Source organism: Rattus norvegicus, chromosome 8 (genome assembly GCF_036323735.1).
Source record: "Rattus norvegicus strain BN/NHsdMcwi chromosome 8, GRCr8, whole genome shotgun sequence".
Lineage (NCBI taxonomy): Eukaryota > Metazoa > Chordata > Mammalia > Rodentia > Muridae > Rattus > Rattus norvegicus.
Genome location: NC_086026.1, coordinates 81,183,095 through 81,200,805, shown reverse-complemented (window position 1 = coordinate 81,200,805; position 17,711 = coordinate 81,183,095). Strand labels below are relative to the sequence as shown.

Below are 17,711 nucleotides of genomic sequence, written 5' to 3'. Positions count from 1 at the left end.
TTGGGGATAGATGGTTATTGGGGGTTTTGTTTGTTTTAGCAGAGTCTCTCTGGCTGGTCCTGAATTCACTGTATAGCTCATGCAGACGCTGAACTTGTGATTCTCCTGCCTCAGCCTCCTAAGTTTATAGGGATTTTAGGCCCACAGCCTTGAGCCTTACACTTGGAGAAATCATTAGTACTACATGGCAGAAATGGGCAGAAATGAGAACTTTTCAAGTCTGTCTGTCCAGCCCTAGAAACAGAGGCCATGGTAGCTGCTCTTCTATCAGAGATATGGCGGGGAGGTAGGGCGCATGTTAGAAATTCCAATTAGTGCTTGAACTCGCGAAATTCGGCAGCTCAGATAGCTGACATTCTCTGACTCGGAGACGAATGCATTCTATACCTGGCTTAACTTACTCGCAGAAATAGAAACTTTGGTAGGTCAGAGAGGGGCAGTAACCTTCATCTGCCATGTTGATACCGTCTTCTCTCTTACATAAGCCATGGCCTTGAGACTGTTAGACCGTGCTTAATTAAATTTTTAAAAAATGTAGTCTCTTTTTGTTTGAGTTTGTTCACACTCCACCGCACACATGTGGGAGGCAGAGGGCAACCTTCAGGGGTCGGCTCTCTCCTTCCACCATACGGGTCCCAGGTTTGGCAGTAAGTGCCTTGGCCTGCTGAGCTCTCTTGCTGGCCCGTGTTTAATTTTCGTGTGTGTGAGTTCATGGGCTTCCAGAATGGGTCTGCGCCTTATTTGACTTCTTTGTCGGCGTGTGTAGATAGATACTCAGTGGTGGGCACTGAAGTCCTCACTTGGGGTCCCTTCTCTCACATTTTATGATTGTACAAATGAGGTTTGCTCACTTTGGGTCAGTCAGCCCCAGAGGCCACCCAGGACCAGGATAAGGAGTTTCACCAAGCCTCCAGTGTTCCTTGAGGCCGCTCTCAGAGGTTTGCTTGGAAGGCCTTACAACAGAGAAAACCCTCTGCTACCTCAGTGATCAGCTTGAATTGCTCTTACACAGTGACCAGAGATTCTGTGACAAAGGGCAGATGTTCCCGTTTGATCTGTTTCTCCTCAAAAACCCCTGGAAACACAGGCATTGTCAAAGCTGGGGCTAAGAGAGGCTACCAGGCTCTTGGGTCCTCAATCGTAAGTCAGTTTAAGTTTACCTGAATAAAGAATATCCCACTAACTGGCCTCAGGGATGGGCTAGGTTTCTGCATATGATATCTAGGTGAGCTCCTCAAACAACAGCTTACCTTCTGGGCTACTATGAGCATCTCTGAGGTTATGCTGACATTCAGCGTCCCCAAGGTGGAGTGATGTGGCATGGGATATCTCAGAGGACCCCTGTCAGATGAGTCAAAGGCGGAGGGCCTCATACAGTCTGGTCCCTCCTTGCTTCGTTGGCCCATGCATGTTCTGGGGCTGGCTAGGATAGTCTGGGCAAAGGGCTCCAAGCAGAACAGTCGGGTGTGTGCTTACCAGGCAGCCACCTCTGTTCTGCCTGCCTTCAGGGGCTCCCCCATGGAACTCTTGAATCCACTCTGAGCATAGACATTACTTCCTGTTATATAGATCAAGGGAAAAACCCTGGTTTCCTGCAGCTGGCACATGACCAGAGCAGGTTGCTGGCCGTGATGGGACAAGTGTAACCACTGCTGTCCATGTGGCCTGTGCTGCACAGCTGTCCATTGTCCCATACTGCAGCCCACCCTCACTCCAGAGTGGAGATGGTGTCTCGGTGAAGGATAACTGGCTAGCACAGTCATGTGGCTCTGCTAAGTGGCAGAGGCTTTGAACCCAAATTTGGCTGGAGAAGCCCATGCTCTCTCCTCATTATGTCTCTTTGGGGATGAAGTGTGGAGTGGACTTGAGTTTTATTCTCTGTCAACTTGGGACAGGCAGTCTGAGCCTGGGAACAGAAAGTCTCTGCATGACTCAAGAAGCTAGATTTACCCTGTAGTAATAAATGGGCCCACAGCTAGGGGTTGAACTGAGGAACACTTCTTGCCACATCTCCAGTGTGTGCCATGGCAGATGAGGAGGTGTTCTTTTGCTCATTAGAGTTCCTGGGAGACCCACGTGTCTGTAACCTCTGCTGTAGTGAGAGGGAGAGCTGCGCTAATGGGTCTCAGGGTCTCTACCAGGATATGGTGTATGTCATTTCTCCTGTGTGTGTGTGTGTGTGTGTGTGTGTGTGTGTGTGTGTGTGTGTGTGTGTGATATGTATAGAGGGCAAGTATGGGAGTACATGTATGTGTGAAAAGTGTATGCGGGATGTTATAGAGGTACATGTGTGAATGCAACCATGTGTGTGCATGTATTATGTATGTGGGGGATTCGTTGTGTGTATGCGCGTGTGTGTATGCATGCGTGGATGCAGATATCTGGAGCCCAGAGGCCAACCTTGCATCCCTCCAGTGCTATCTCCTTTTTTGATTTGAGACTCACTGGCTTGGAGCTCACAGGTAGGCCAGGCTGGCTTGCCAGTGAGCCCCAGGGATCCTCCTGTTTCCACACCCCGCCCCAGTACTGGGCTTAGGGTTGTAAGCACCCACATCTCATCCAGCTCTAACGTCTTATTCATTTTAAAGATTTTTATTTTCTAAATTAGCAAAGTATGCTTTAGCGGTTCACTCCCACCCCTTGGGGAACCTCCCCAGCTCTCCCTCGTTAATGTTCCAGGAGTGCTTTTGCCCATCCCTTTACCTGTCCTTCCTCATCACCCATCAGCTTTTAAAACTTTATTATATTTATTTATTATTTGTGTGTGTGTGTGTAGGTATCTGTGAATATGAATGCAGGTATCCTCAGAGGCCAGAAAATATCTGGAGCTAGAGTTACACAGTTACACATGGTTGTGAGCCATTTTTTAAAAAAAATTTTTATTATATATTTCTTTACTTACATTTCAAAGATTATTCCCCTTCCCAGTTTCCTGTCCATAAGTCCCCATTCCCTCCGCTCCCTTTCCCCCATATGGGTATTCCCCCTATATATCCCCCTTATTGCCCTCCCCCATAATCCCCTTGCACTGGGGGTCAAACCTTGGCAAGATCAAGGGCTTTCCCTTCCAGTGGTGCTCCATCAAGGCTATTTTCTGCTACATATGCAGTTGGATCCCTGGGTCAGTCCATGTATATAGTCTTTCGGTAGTGGTTTAGTCCCTGGAAGCTCTGGTTGGTTGGCATTGTTGTTTTTATGGGGTTGCAAGCTCCTTCAACTCTTTCAATACTTCCTCTAACTCCCCCCAAGGGGGTTCTGTTCTCATTTTGGTGGTTTGCTGCTAGCACTGATCGCTGTATTAGACATGCTTTGGATGTGTCTTTCAGGAGAGATCTATATCCAGTCCCTTTCCGCATGCATTTTTTAGCTTCATCAATCTTATCTAGTTTTGGTGGCTGTATATATATGGGCCACATGTGGGGCAGGCTCTGAATGGCCATTCCTTGAGTTGCTGCTCTAACTTTGCTTCCATATCCCCTCCTATGGATATTTTTCCCCCTTTTAAGAAGGAGTGGGAGCATCTGCATTTTGGTCATCCTTCTTCTTGAGCTTCCTGTGGTCTGTGGATTGCATCTTGGGTAATTTGAGCTTTTTGGCTAATATCCACTTATCAATGAGTGCATACCAAGTGTGTTTTTCTGTGATTGAGTAATCTCACTCAGGATATTTTCTAGTTCATTCCATTTGCCCATGAATTTCATGAAGTTGTGAGCCATCTGATGTAAGCACTAGGAACAAAAGTCATTGTCCTGTGAAAGAACCTTGAGTGTCCCTTAACTGCTGAGCCACCTCTCCAGCCCCCCCCAGCTCCTTTTATTTTAACTGGGTTTGGGGGATCAAACTCGGGTTCTCATACTTGGACAACAAGCACTTTACAGACTGAGTTTACTGACTGGGTTTACTGATGGGGTTTACTAAGTTTCCCGAGGCTCACTTCTTTTATGTTGGGGTGCGGTGGGTTAAAGCCAATCCCATGGTCACCCACAACTTCAAGAGGACAGGGAACAGGGATTTCATGTATTGGGAGGGCAAGAAAGAACTGGAAATAGCAGGAGTAGCACATTCATGGGATCTCTGGTCAGCACTCAAAGTGGTGTTTCTGGAGAGTGGCTGTGGGAGGACTGCCCTAGAAAGACCTTGCAAAGCCACTCTAGGGTGACCCTGAGTGCCTTGATTTGACTTAATCTCTCCACCCCTCTGCCTTTCCCAGTACTAAGGAGAAGGTGGCATTTTGTTACCCATAATAAGAATCATGCCTACAGCCTGACTGGGAATAGTTGGCCCAAGGGGAGAGAGGCCCCAGTCACCTGCCTCCTGCAAGGCCCTGCCCAACAGGAAGTCTGTGATTCATGCTCTGTAGCATTGGGTGTGCTCAGTAATTCCTTCCTGGACACTGTGGGTTGTTTACACAGTGACTAGTGATTTGACATTTGGCACTCTTATCTCTTACTTCTCTTGATCTGTGCAGGGAATAGAATGCCACCTGTGTTTTTAAGGAAACCAAACTGTGACTCTTTTGGCACTGATATGAAGACAAAAGCCTCAGAGTGAGCAGGAGGCCTTACCTGGGCTGGGAGAGCCCTGACACTGTTTTCCAGGCTGGTAGGTCGGAGCTGACTGCTGCCCCCTGTAGGCTGACTTTGGAGGAGTCCAGAGACCTTAAGGCTTGGTAGGAGCTGCTTTCTCATTTCTGCCATTCAGTTAAAGTGAGAAATAACTAAAGTTATACCCTTGTTATGTAAGTTGACCCCAGGGGTTGTAGGACTCAGCCTTCAATCTTGCAAACAGCCTTGGTCTAGCATCTTGATTCCCAATATGTCAGTCATTTCCTTTCTCCAGCTGTAGCCTTGGCTGTAAAAAGGACTATTTGGTAATGTTCCGAATGGTGATTTGTCCTAACTTGAGGATGCTTAGAAGCCCCCATACAAATGTGAGACCTCTGAGTTGAAGGCTCTTGGTGTGAGCATTTTAGTTTAGGTTTCTTTGGGGGTGGAGGTTGGGGGAGTGGGTGCTCTCAAGGAGCCCAAGCAGACCGTGAGCTTCTGATCATCTTGCCTCTAACCTTCTGAGCAATAGGATTAAAGGCATATACCATTGTACCCAGTTTATTAAATGCTGGGGGTAGAACCCAAAGTTTGTGCACGATGGGCCACCACACTACCAACTGAGCTACAACCCAGCCCTGCATTTTAAGTGTTAAAAGTTGTATGATTTCTACGGCTTTGAGTTGGTCCCCAGCATTTGTGGACATGTGTCAACAACAGAGTGACAAGGTAGAAGATACATTTCCCCAGATAACAAGATCTGTGGGGAAGAGAGATGTGTAACGTGGTGGCTTTGAAGACCTGTGTGGCTCCAGGTTGAACCTTCAGTTTGTTTTGGAGGGACGCCCACATCAGTATGGGATCCTGGACTTACTTATCCTCTTCAAAAATCCTGCTCAACTGGTCCAGCATAGGCACTGACAGCCTTCGTGACTCTCTGTAAGGTCCTGTGGTCTGTCAGTGACCAAGCTAATCTCAACCCAGAGTCTAACCCCTGTTTTATTTTCCTGCTTTCACCCTTAGTTCTTTCCTGGTGACGCAAGCTCAGAAGCATGGCGTTGCCTGGGCGGGGCCTCTTCCTCAGGCAGCTCCTTGCTGCTAACAGCTGGGGATGCTGGGTTCTATAAACAGTTATTTTATATGTTGGTCATAAGGTTAGCTTAGACCAGCCCTCTTTGGCAGGGAGAATGTGTCTTATAGATATGACATGGGGCTCTTTTTATGTCCCAGAAATTGAGAGAACCCAGAGAAACTGGAGAACATTCAGCAAACGTTTCTTTTTAAGAGATGATGTTAAAAGACTAAAGCTGGGGGCAGAGGAAGCAGGTATGCCCCCTTCCCTTGCTTTTATTGAAATGCCCTTCACAGGGCACAGATCCACCATTTTAATTAATTTAAATTGTGCAGTTCACAGTTTTTAATGCGTTCACAATGAGAGCACCCAACACCATGCCACTAGCTTATTGTCAGAGCCTCTCCCTCTCCCTTTCTCTCCTTCTCATCCTCTGTCAGTCACAAGCCAATCTTATGTCTCTCATCTGGAAATTTCACATAAACAGAATCATACATTTAGGCATGAACTCCTGAGCACATGGACTTTTTGTTTTGTTTTTTAATTTGGTCGAGAGAGGTTTTTTATGGCAGTTACTTTTATTCTCATCTTGAGTATCTGAATGTGTTTATTATGTGGTTTAGATAACAGCCTGTGTCACGCACACTTTGTGAGTGTGTGTGTTGCCTCCATGAATACATGTGCAACGCATGCATGCAGTTCCTGCAGAGGAACACATCAGTTGGAACTGGTTTTACAAAGGGCTTTGAGTCTCCAGGTGGCTCTGGGAACTAAATCCAGATTCTCTGCAAAAGCAGCCAGTGCTTTTAACTGCCGAGACATCTCTCTATCCAAATTTAGGATGGTTTTATTATCATAGTTTTTGTCTGGATCAGTTTTAAATTACGGGTCTCTCTGAGAGTGAATCTTGTGGTTTTTTTTTTAACCTCTTAAAACATAACTTATTTTTTACAAGGGAACAAGTTATATATGTGTACTGACTGGTTTTGTGTGTCAACTTGACACAAACTGGAGTTATCACAGAGAAAGGAGCCTCCCTTGAGGAAGTGCCTCCATGAGATCCAGCTGAAAGGCATTTTCTCAATTAGTGATGTCAGGGGAGGAGGGCCCATTGTGGGTGGTACCATCCCTAGGTTCTATAAGAAAGCAAGCTGAGCAAGGCAGGGGAAGCAAGCCAGTAAGCGGCACCCCTCCAAGGAAGGCCTCTGCATCAGTTCCTGCCCTGTGTCAGTTCCTAACCTGACTTCCTTTGGCAATGAACAGCAGTGTGGAAGTGTAAGCTGAATAAACCCTTTCCTCCACAACTTGCTTCTTGGTTATGATGTTTTGTACAGGTATAGAAACCCTGACTAAGACTCTGTGTATATGTGTGTGTGTGTGTGTGTGTGTGTGTGTGTGTGTGTGTGTGTGTGTGTAAGATACTGTACTTACATATCCTTTTCAAAAATCCTGCTCAATTTGTCCAGCGTAGGCACTGAGAGCCAGCTCCTTTGTGACTCTCTGTAAGGGCCTGTGGTCTGTCAGTGACCAAGCTAATCTCAACCCAGAGTCTAACCTCTTTTATTTTCCTGTTTCCTCTGTGTGTGTGTGTGTGTGTGTGTGTGTGTGTGTGTGTATGTGTGTGTATGTGTATGTTTGTGCACACACACATTTATCATTGTGTGTAATGTGTGTTTGTGATGTGTGTGATGTCATGATGTGCACGTGGAGGTCATGTGGTCTTAGTTTATCAGAGCTTCTACCCACTGAGCAATCCTGCCTGACACAGGGGACCATTTACATTTTAAAGCCACATAATCATGAGTTACTATAGGAAAAACCCTGGAATAATTAAGTACGATAAAGAGAGAGCAAGAAGTATCTTTTTTCGGTGCTTCTTTGTGTAGGAAAATGACCACTTTGGCAACAAGCACACAGAATAGGGATACAGAGCTTTCTGGAAGCTTTGCCTATTTAGCCTAAGGTATATCGAGTTAATAACAAGAAGGAGAAAATGAGCTGGTGACGGACGTCATATACTGTAGTGGCAAGAAGTCGCCTGCAGTCTTCTGTTCTAGGTGTTGTGGCGAGGACTCTGAGACCCGGCAGCAGGTAGAAATGACATGTGACCATGACAGGACAAGACTGAGAGTCCTAGAAGTTCAAGTTCAGCTCTGTGTTTGCCCAGTGCTGCCTGCTCTCCAGTTCCTTTCAGGCCCTTAGACTATTAGGACTGGCAGGGACACAGAAACCAGCTGGACTGGCCTTGTATGCTACAGAGGAAGCTGATATAAGTTCAAGAGTTACGCAGAGCCATCATAAAAAGACCAGCAGGGTCTGGCCTGGAAGCCACCGCTGCCCAGCCTAAAACAAGCTTTTTAAATTGGGTGGGTGGGGTGACCCTGAAGGCAGTGTAAGTGTATGACTTCCTATATCTGAGAGCGACAGGGATTCATTATCATCCGTCTAGGCTGTCACTGGGCCAAGGAGAGCAACTATGCAGTTGTGTTGTGGAGAGAGCACAACCTTCCAGCAGGTGAGCTGAGCTGGGCACTGGGTACCTCTCAGCTCAGCTCCTGCAGCCTCAACACACTGGCTCGTGGAGTGGCCAGTGGCTCGGAACTGACAAGCCAGCATTCTATCCCCTGGCCTCCTGGCCTCCAGGCCTCCACGCCTCAGCTGTTTGCCCTCATTCAGCAGAAAAGAGAGACAGGAAGGAAGCAAAAGCTGGCTGTGGCAGAGACCTTGTTAATTAGTAAAGCCTGAAAGGTCTGTGTATTGACTCTGCACTGGGGCAGGCCCAGAGGCCCTGACCCTGGTCGTCTGTCTGTCGGCCATGAGGAGTGAGGTGTCATACCTGAGCTCTGGAAGGAAAGGATAGTCAGCCCCTCAGTTAAGCAGAACACTCAAGACGGCCATTGGTGTGCTGAGCTTTGTGCTCGCCGATGTGTCATCCCGTTTCAGGGGCCAGATGAACTCAGGTGGCACCTGTCTTATGTGCAACGCATGGTGACATCAGACAAACACTAGGATTTGGTCTTTCTGTGTCACACTAATTGCACACCTCCCCCAACTCTATGCCCCTCATCCTTGCTACCGAGTTTTAAATTAGTAACTACAGCACGTGGTCGGGCGCGAAGGGTTTCAAAAGCAGTGTAAATTCAGCAGTTCAGCACATTCAAATAGGCTGCTTGCCCTGAGTCACCATTAGTTCACCAGATGCACACAGTGGCCTAGGTGTTTAATGAATGATCAGCCAGGAATCCTGACTTGCCCTTTAAATACCTTAGGCTCATTTCTGCACAGCACCAGGTGCTCTGGAAAGGCGAGGATCTCCACCATTTCTTCTAAGATGTGTAGGTTTCGGGCCTGGAGAAATGGCTCAGAGGTTGAGAGTGCTTGCGCTCTCCCAGAGGACCAGAGTTCTGTTCCAAGCGATGGCAATGGGGCATTTGCAAATACTTATGAGTGTAGTCCTGAGGTGTTTCTCAACCTTGCTAGGGCTGTGAACCTTTAATACAGTCCCTTTATTTTTGTTGCTTACCTCATTACTGTAATTTTGCTGCCGTTATGAATCATAGTGAAAATATCTGATATGCAGGATATCTGATATGTGACCCCAAAGGGATAGTGACCCACAGGTTGAGAACCACTGCTCTAAGGGATCTTTGTATTCTAATGTGAGTATAGGACCATGTGTGCATGTGTGTGCACACATACAAACACACATACACACACACACACACACACACACACACACACACGAGTAAAATCTCATTTTTTTAAAGGTAGCTTTGAGGAGCAAGATGGCTCAGTGGGTAAGGGTCCTTAACTTAATCCCAAGACTTAAGACTTAAGATCCTTAACTTAATCCCCAGAACTTACATGGTGGAGGACAACACTGAGTAAGTTGTCTTCTCCCATGCACAGCACTAACACACGCAATAATAAATAAATAAGTGTAAAAAGACGTGTAGGTTTGATTTGTGGCTGCTGAGAATGGGCAGGTGTGGCTTGAAGCCAAGGCTGCAGTGGTAAGCCAGGTGAATGTCCTCTCTTTGTGGAAACACTCGTAGGTATAGTTGGACTGCTAATAGGAACACCCATTGGAGGAGCCAGGGTTTCACTCGGCTGATATCCACAGCAGTGTGTGAAGCAGCAAGCTCTGCCCCATGCATTGGTGAGGAAGGAACTGGAGGTCGTGGGAAAACTGGAGCTGAGTCACCTCTTCTCTCATGCCTCGTTCTACCCTGTCAGGCATTTCCCCAAGCAAAGGTGGGAATTCCATTCCCACAGGTGCTTTATGATCGTGTGGCCTGTGCTGGGATACCTGTTCCTAAGCAGAGTGGGTGAGGAAGAGGGAGTCTGGCAAGGATCTGAAGGTTAGCGGTGAACCTTCCTTGGGTGCCAAATGTGCATCATCATTAGTATAAAAGGAGACACCAAGGGCTGGGGAGATGGTTTGCCTGGCAAGTGCTGAATGTGAGTTTGAGTCAAAGAACCAATGTGAAAAATCTGGCTGTGGTGTCAGGTGCCAAAATCCTAGTACCTGGGAGATGGAGGCAGGGGAATGGTTCTCTGGAGACTATCTGGCCAACAATCTAGCTTACTCCTGAGTTCTAGGATAATTTGACACTTTGTTAAAAAAAAATAAAGAAAAAAGAAATGAAAAGGAAGAAAGGAAGGATGGATGGTGCCTGAAGAATGACAGCTCTGGCTTCCACTTGTGACACTGTACACATGCTCTCCTCTATTCCCAATCCCCAACCCCTACACACACACACACACACACACACACACACACACACACACAAATGACATGGCATAAAGTTAAAATGTTACACTGGGAAAAGCAAGATTTGTAAAGGAGAAACCCAAGCCTTAAGAGTTGTTGTCCAGAGCCCCTGGCTTTCTCTTGTCACCCCAAAATGAGTTTCTCCACCTCAGAGTCCGTTGGTATAAACACTGGAGGGCCACCACTGCAATTGCAAGATGCTGGGCTGCCTGCGCCTGTTTGCCTCCTCACCATTGGTGAGAAGGAATTGCTTCACACGTAAACCAGCAGGAGAGCGCTGTGGACACTTTGTTTGCACAGCTGCTGCTGGCCTCCAGCTCGGCTTGCTATCTCTTACAGTGCAGAAGGGCCTGTGAACAGCCTGGGGAAAGGTTTCCAGAGGCTGCAGGAGGTGAGGACATGCCTGATTGTCCTCCAGGTGCCTGTGGCCAAAATGGCTGAACTTTTAAAATGAAATGAACATTTATTTTAAAAACGTGACTTCACATTGCATTTCTGAGGTTCAGAATCCAAATGCTGTAGGCACCCTTGCAGTGGATGAACTTGCCTCAGCCTTTCCTCAGTCCCACTTCCCTTCCTCAGTCTGTCAGTGTGAAGTCAAGCAGATACGTAACCATTTTCTGCACAGAAAGGCCTGGGTGGACTGCTCTGCCCCTCTCTTGGTTTTCCCTTGTCCGTTCCTTCTCCAGCTGCATAGCGTCATTGAACTGACACAACACCGAATGACATTTAGTACGAGTGTAGGCTTTTATGGTAGATCTTTTTCATTTGCTTTTGCTTTATGGAGTCTCCCTTTGTATTCCTGGCTGGCCTGGAACTCACTGTGTACACCAGGCCAGCACTGAAGTCAAAGATTCACTTGTTCCCCAAGTACAAGGATTAGGAGTGTGTATCCCCAACCCTGGCCATTCGTCTCTCTTTTGAATCATTTTGCACATGTGTAGGCTATGATACTGGGAGAGAGGTTGCCGTGCAAAGGGAATGCCCCTTGTAATTTCAGTGGCTATGACCACGTGGTCGACCACGTTACCTTCTAGGCCTTCCTGCCAGTGTCCCCCCAACCCCCACCCCAGAGCTGAGGACTGAACCCAGGGCCTTCCGCTTGCTAGGCAAGCGCTCTACCACTGAGCTAAATCCCCAGCCCGGCTGTCTCAGTCTTAATGCAGCTTTTAGTTATGGTTTAGGCTTTGAAAACAATAGTAGAAAAAAAAGCCCAATTGCTTTGTGGCCATGATAATCGCATAGGGGTTTTGAGTTGCTGGAGTGATGGGGGATTGGTGTTGATTTTTGTTGACTGCCTGGATGAGTGAATAAGATAAAATGATAAGTGGTAAGTGCACAGCTCTGCGAATTGATGGGAGTGCCTTGGGTGCTCTTTCTGATGGTATGGTCTCTCTAACCTTGCTATGACATCTGGACATAAGATGGAGGGAAATACACTCAGCACTATAAATATGGCTTCTGTGTCTGCAGTGACCTCTGGGTCAGCAGGGCTTTCCTAGCCCTGGCATCATTGCCATGTGGATGGGACCCAGACATCACTACGGATCTGGAAAAGGTGATGTGGGAGCTGGGAGGTCAGATACAGCTTTTCTATATCGACTTTCTTCGCTTGGATCTCTCTAGAATGACTTTGTTACAGCACATGCCTTGAACAAAGGCATGGGCTTCGTTTATTCTTAGACACCAGGGCTGTTGTTGAATTAGGTATGGTTCCAGGAAAGGGGAAGTTTGTTTTATGGTCTTTTTTTAATAAATAGTAAGCTGGGGTTGGTGGGGGAACAGGGGCCAGAGAAGGGTTCTGGAGAGGTTTGCCAACAAAGGCTTATGTTAAATGTTAAACTGTTTGTAAACACAATGCGGTTTACCACATCGTGAACCACACTGAGAAAGGCAAATTAGCACTTCGCAAATAATCAAAACAGCATTAAGTGCAGGGACAATACACACGCTCCCCTAGAGGCAAACACAGCCTGTGCCACTGTGAAGGGTCAGGCCGGGGTGACCCTGCCAGCTTCAAACTTAGAGACCAAGTGCCTTTCTCTAGCAGTCCAGGGTGTGAGTTGGGTCCAAACCAAGGTTAAATCAGGTCTGATTTTCAGCATTCTTCCTTTTCCTGAGACTTCTAGGAGAGAAAGAACCTGCTGACTACAAGTGTTCTTTCCTTCACTGAAAGATTTGGGCATCAGGGATCCCTTTCCGATCACTAACAGGGCTGTAAACCCCTGTGCCCTGGGGCAGAAGAGACAGCTTACAAGTTGAAAGCACTTGTTCTCGCAGAGGACCAAGTCTGGTTCCCAGCACCCACATGTCTGATCACAGCCACCTGTAACTCCAGGGGTACACAGACATACGTGCAGGCTAACACTCATGCACATTAAGTAAAATAAGTTTTTTAAAAAATATTTATTTATTTTATTTATGAGTATACTGATCCCATTACAGACAGTTTGTGGTTGCTGGGAATTGAACTCAGGACCTCTGGAAGAGCAGTCAGTGCTCTTAACCGCTGAGCCATCTCTCCAGGCCCAAAATAAATCTTTAAAAACAACTAGATCTGTGCTCAGGGCTAAACAATCTTTGCCCACCATCGATACTCTGCCTCCAGGTCTTCCCTGTATCAGTCAGTCTAAAAGGAAAAGAAAAGAAGGACATTAAGCTATCATTCACATAATATACAACTCCATGATTTATAGTATATTTACAGGGCTGTGTGGCCATTACTACAGTCAATAGAATGGTTTCATTAGTTCTCAAATGGAATGCATGCTCATCAGCAGACCTTCCCCACCTCTTTCCTGTATCCCTGCCTCTAGCCTTGGCCAACCATTAAGCTATCTCCTGTGTCTATAGATTTATCATTCCAGAACGTTCCTTCCACACCAGTCTAGGATCTTTCACTCAGCATCATGCTTCTGCTGTAGCCCATGTCAGCATTTTATTCCCTGTCATGGAGCGCCACATTTTCTTCACCCGATCATTCGTCGGTAGGGGAGTGAGTTGTTTCCACTTTTAGGACACTGTGAGCAATGGCGCCTTGAACATGTGTGTGTACGTTTTTATAGAAAAGTGAGCTTGACGACCTCAGGGAAACTTGGTTTAGCATTGCTATGAAGCGCTGACGGTTTGCATGGCTACAGATTTTCTATCGTCTCAGCAATGCGTGAGGGCTTCAGCTTTTCTGTATCTTCCCTGGCACTAAGCATGTGTGAGTGGCGGCTTTGATCCACCCTTGCCTAGTAACTGGTAGAGCAGCTCCTCATGTGCTCGTTTCTGTGTCTTCTTTGGAGACAAATCTATTCCTATCCTTTGCCCACATCAAGGGTGGGCGGTTTTCTGGCCATTGAGATGCACGCCTTTGCTTTCAGCACTTGGGAAGGCAGAGACAGGCAGATCTCTGTGAGGTCTAGGAAGCCAGAGCTGTGTGAGAGTCCGTGTATTTTTATTTTGTTTTGTTTTGTTTGTTTGTTTGCGTTATAAATGGCTTATTTTTATTATGAAAGTGAAGAATTCTTTATTCTGCTAGGATCTGATTGGTAAATCTTTCCTCTTGCTCTGTGGGCCACCTTGTAATCCTGCAGCGTTGTAAAGGTTCTCACAGGCTGCCCTCACAGTGAATTACAAGCTCACAACCACCTTCCGTTCTAGGGGGCGCTATAGTGCCTTCTTCTGGCCACCTTGGGTACTTCACAGACTTGGTGTTCATAAAATATGAAGGCAAACACACACACACACAGACACAGACACACACACACACACACACACACACACACACACAGATGTCTGTCCTTTTGTCATCTGTGCTTTTGGTATTGTAGCAGAGGGACCTTGGTCTAGACCAAGATCACAGATATTCATTCCCAAGTCTTCTAAGAGTTTAAATAGTTTTAGTTCTAGAATTCAGTTCTAGAGTCATTGTGTGAAGGGTAAGGGGTGCTGGCTTCGTGTGTTTTGTTTGTGACAAGGTCGCGTGTAGCCCAGGCTAGCCTCACATTTATTATATAGCTGAGGATGATTTTGACCTCCTCTCCCTCTGCTTGTACCACCTTAGTGCTGGAGACTGTGCCACCACATCCAGTGCATGTGATGCTAGGGGCCAAACCCAGGGCTTTGTGTATGCAGCCAAGCATTCCAATGGAGCTGCTGTGCCGCCAGCCAACCATTTTCCCACCTTTACGGTGGGCTGAGAATAGCTCCTGGGCTCCTTAGAAGGTGGAGGACTCATAGGAAGGACCCGGCATAAATCCATAGCTCTACCCTGGCCCTCAAAACATCAGGTGACAGGCAGCAAGTGGGCTGTAGGCTGTCAATCACCCTTTCTTTTCCCTCTGACATTCAGCTTTTTTTTTTTTAATACTGAGTATTGAAATTACTCCCCCAGTTGCGTGATGATAGCTCAGGCCTTTAATCTCAGCAAGTAGAGGCAGGAGGATTTCTGTGAGTTCAAGACCAGCCTAATCTACATAGTGAGTTCTAGGACAGCCAGGGCTGTTACATAGAGAAACCGTGTCTTGGAGAATGAGAAGAAAAAAAAGTGGAGGAAGAGGAAGGAAGAAGAAATAAAGATGATGATGATGGTGGTGGTGGTAGTGATGATGATGATGATGATGATGAAGAAGAGGAAGAAGAAGAAGAAGAAGAAGAAGAAGAAGAAGAAGAAGAAGAAGAAGAAGAAGAAGAAGAAGAAGAAGAAGAAGAAGAAAAGTCCCTCAAACATGCTAAGCAAGTCTATGCCATGGAGTTACATCTCCAGCTTTATAAAAATCTTTAATTTTGAGATAGAGTCTCTCTAAATTGCCTGGGCTAGCCTCAAATTCATCAACTATTCAAGGCTGGCCTGGAACTTCTGATCATCCTGCCTCTTCTCCCTGTCACTGGGATGGCAGACATGTGCCAGGAGGTCCCAGCAGCAGCAGCAGCAGCAGCAGCAGCTTCCTTCACAAGCTGGGCACGGCCTGTGAATCCTCATTCCTTTGTTCTCTTTGTGCTTAGAATGTTGAGGTCCTGGCCAGCAGGAGCCACTCCTCAGAGCAGACCCAAGCAGAGGCTGACCTGCGTGAGAAAGCCCTGAAGGAGGAGAATGAGAAGCTGCAGGGAAGGATAGTGGAGCTGGAGCGCAGGGCGGCCCAGCTGCAGAGGCAGATGGAGGATGTGAAGGGTGACGAGGCCCAAGCAAAGGAGACACTCCGGAAGTGTGAGGTAAGGCAGGGCCTTGGCTCTTTCTGGAAAGTGACTTCAGAGATGGGGGAGGGACTGTCAGGATTTATTTAAGATGCCAAGGTAAACTGCAAGCATCTGTAGGAGTGGTCTATGAGCAGGGATGACAAAACCAGGATGAGAAACGTAGGCCCTCACAGAACAGTCCCCAGTGACTCTGGCGTCAGACACTCATCTCTCTGAGGCTCACTGGGGAACCTCCCAACACCTGAGAGGCCTTGTCACACCTCCACTAAGCCGACTCACTAAAGACATCCTTTCTTTAACACATAGCTGATATTTTAGGAGATTTTAGCAAACCAGTTATCTGGTTTGCCAGGGAAGTAGTTAGGAAAAGAGGTGGTGAGAAAAGGCAGCAGAATGAGACAGCACTGGGCGCCATCGGGTCACCAGCGCACCTTCTACAGCAGGACCTGGCCCTGCCTGGAGTTTCCGCATATCTAGGGGTAAAGCATGGGTATCTGTATTAATGGAAAGCAACAAAACAAAGCACCAAGGTAACCCAGAAAGTCGCATGGAGATAAAAGTGGGACTCCAGAGGGGCCCACACCCGGGAACCCAGCCGTTCCTGTCATCTTTACCCCATGAGAGGCGTACTATGACCTGTCTTCCGTCCTTATATCCTTTGGTCTCTCTGTTTCATTGTAGAGTGAAGTACAGCAGCTTGAGGAAGCCCTTGTGTGTGCCAGAAACGAAGAAAAGGAAGCCGCATGTGCCAGAACGGCTGTGGAGAGGGAGCTGGAGCAAGCTCAGGTAAGCCCAGCTGGCGCTTCCTCAGCCACGTAGGTGGACATGGCCACTGGGTCTGTCCTTCCAGGGAGTTCCTTTCACATGGGTAGCCTCGATGAGCTCTAGACTGGTGACTCAGAGGTAGGGGATGGTTGGTAATATCTGGAGAGGTTTAAGTTGTGGGAAGATACTGCAGGTCTACGGTGAGCGTCCTAGGAAGCTCAGGCCAGCCCCACGACCACCAACTTTTCTGGTCTAAATGTCACTGTGCCGAGGCTGAGAAGCCCTGGGTGGGAAAATTCTCGACAGTTTTGCAGAGATAAAATACAAACAGTGTATGAAGGCTAGCAGGACTTGTCCCTAAGGCGGCCTGGAGTGGCCTCTCTGCAGAAGCCAATTTCCCTTCTCCTTTGGGCAAACACAGTCCACACTGTGGAGTCACTCTTTCAAAGCAGCTATTAAAAGGAGCAGGAAGAAGTAATTTCCTTGAGACGAGATAGCTATCTTTTTTCAAAACCAGGACGTTCGGAGAAAATGACATTTTTTCCTTTTGGATGTCAGGAAGATTATTCGAAGTCCACTGTAGTCAGAGCCAGCGTCAAATCTGTAAATTGACTTTTGCAACGTGGCCTCAGTGTGACTTCTTTCTGTCCTCTGCTCTGAGGTTTTTAAAATGCTGCCTAAATATCCTTGGGGCGAGTTTTGGGGAAGGTGACAGCCGAAGGACTGGATCCAGCAGGCTGTTGAAGTTTGCAGTGGGGAACCCACTGGCCTGCAGGGTCAGGTGGGGGACAGCAAACAGGAAGTGAGTCAAGCTTGGAGCTGTGGTCCAGAGCTCTAAGTGTACGAGGCTGGTTTTCTTAAGCTCTCTCCTGTGGTTCTGAGCAGGACTCATACTTGGACATCATGGCATCTGGCTTTACCTTGGGAGCCAGGGATCTGAGCTCAGGCCCTCCTGCCTGCACCCATGTGCTCTACCCACTGAGCAGCTCCCTGGATCCCCTCTGCAGCTCTAACGCTCTGGGAGCAATGCTGAGGGAGGCACTTTGACGCCTCAGAAATGGTGCTAACAGTCCAAACCCACTGGCTAACAGTGGAATATGATTTGCATGTGCGGGGTGGGGCGGGGCGGGGCGGGGTTGGGGGTAGGGAATCCCCGATAGGTGATTCCAAGACCCAGAGTAGGTGGATCTACAATGGCACCCTTGAGCTTGAGGGTCATTACCCGTTACTGGATGTAGAGCCTTTGACTACATGACCAAGGCTCACTAAGCTCCCAGAAATGAAGGACAGGAGGAAGGTAGCTTCTCAGAGGTGTGGGAGCTGAGCGACTATAGACCAGCCGTGAAGTGACTGGGCTCTCCCTTTCTGCTGT

At 47.5% G+C, this 17,711-nt stretch overlaps 1 protein-coding gene across 5 annotated transcripts in view; it reads left to right on the top strand.

Annotated features, from left to right (window-relative positions):
* Positions 1-17,711, top strand: part of Cgnl1 (cingulin-like 1) — a 151,430-nt gene that overhangs the window by 104,793 nt on the left and 28,926 nt on the right. For all 5 annotated transcript variants that reach the window (XM_008766286.4, NM_001389277.1, NM_001108164.2 and 2 more), the window contains 2 exons: positions 15,383-15,589; positions 16,256-16,360. In XM_008766286.4, coding sequence (XP_008764508.1) covers positions 15,383-15,589; positions 16,256-16,360 — 312 coding nt within the window. The remainder of the gene's footprint in view (positions 1-15,382; positions 15,590-16,255; positions 16,361-17,711) is intronic.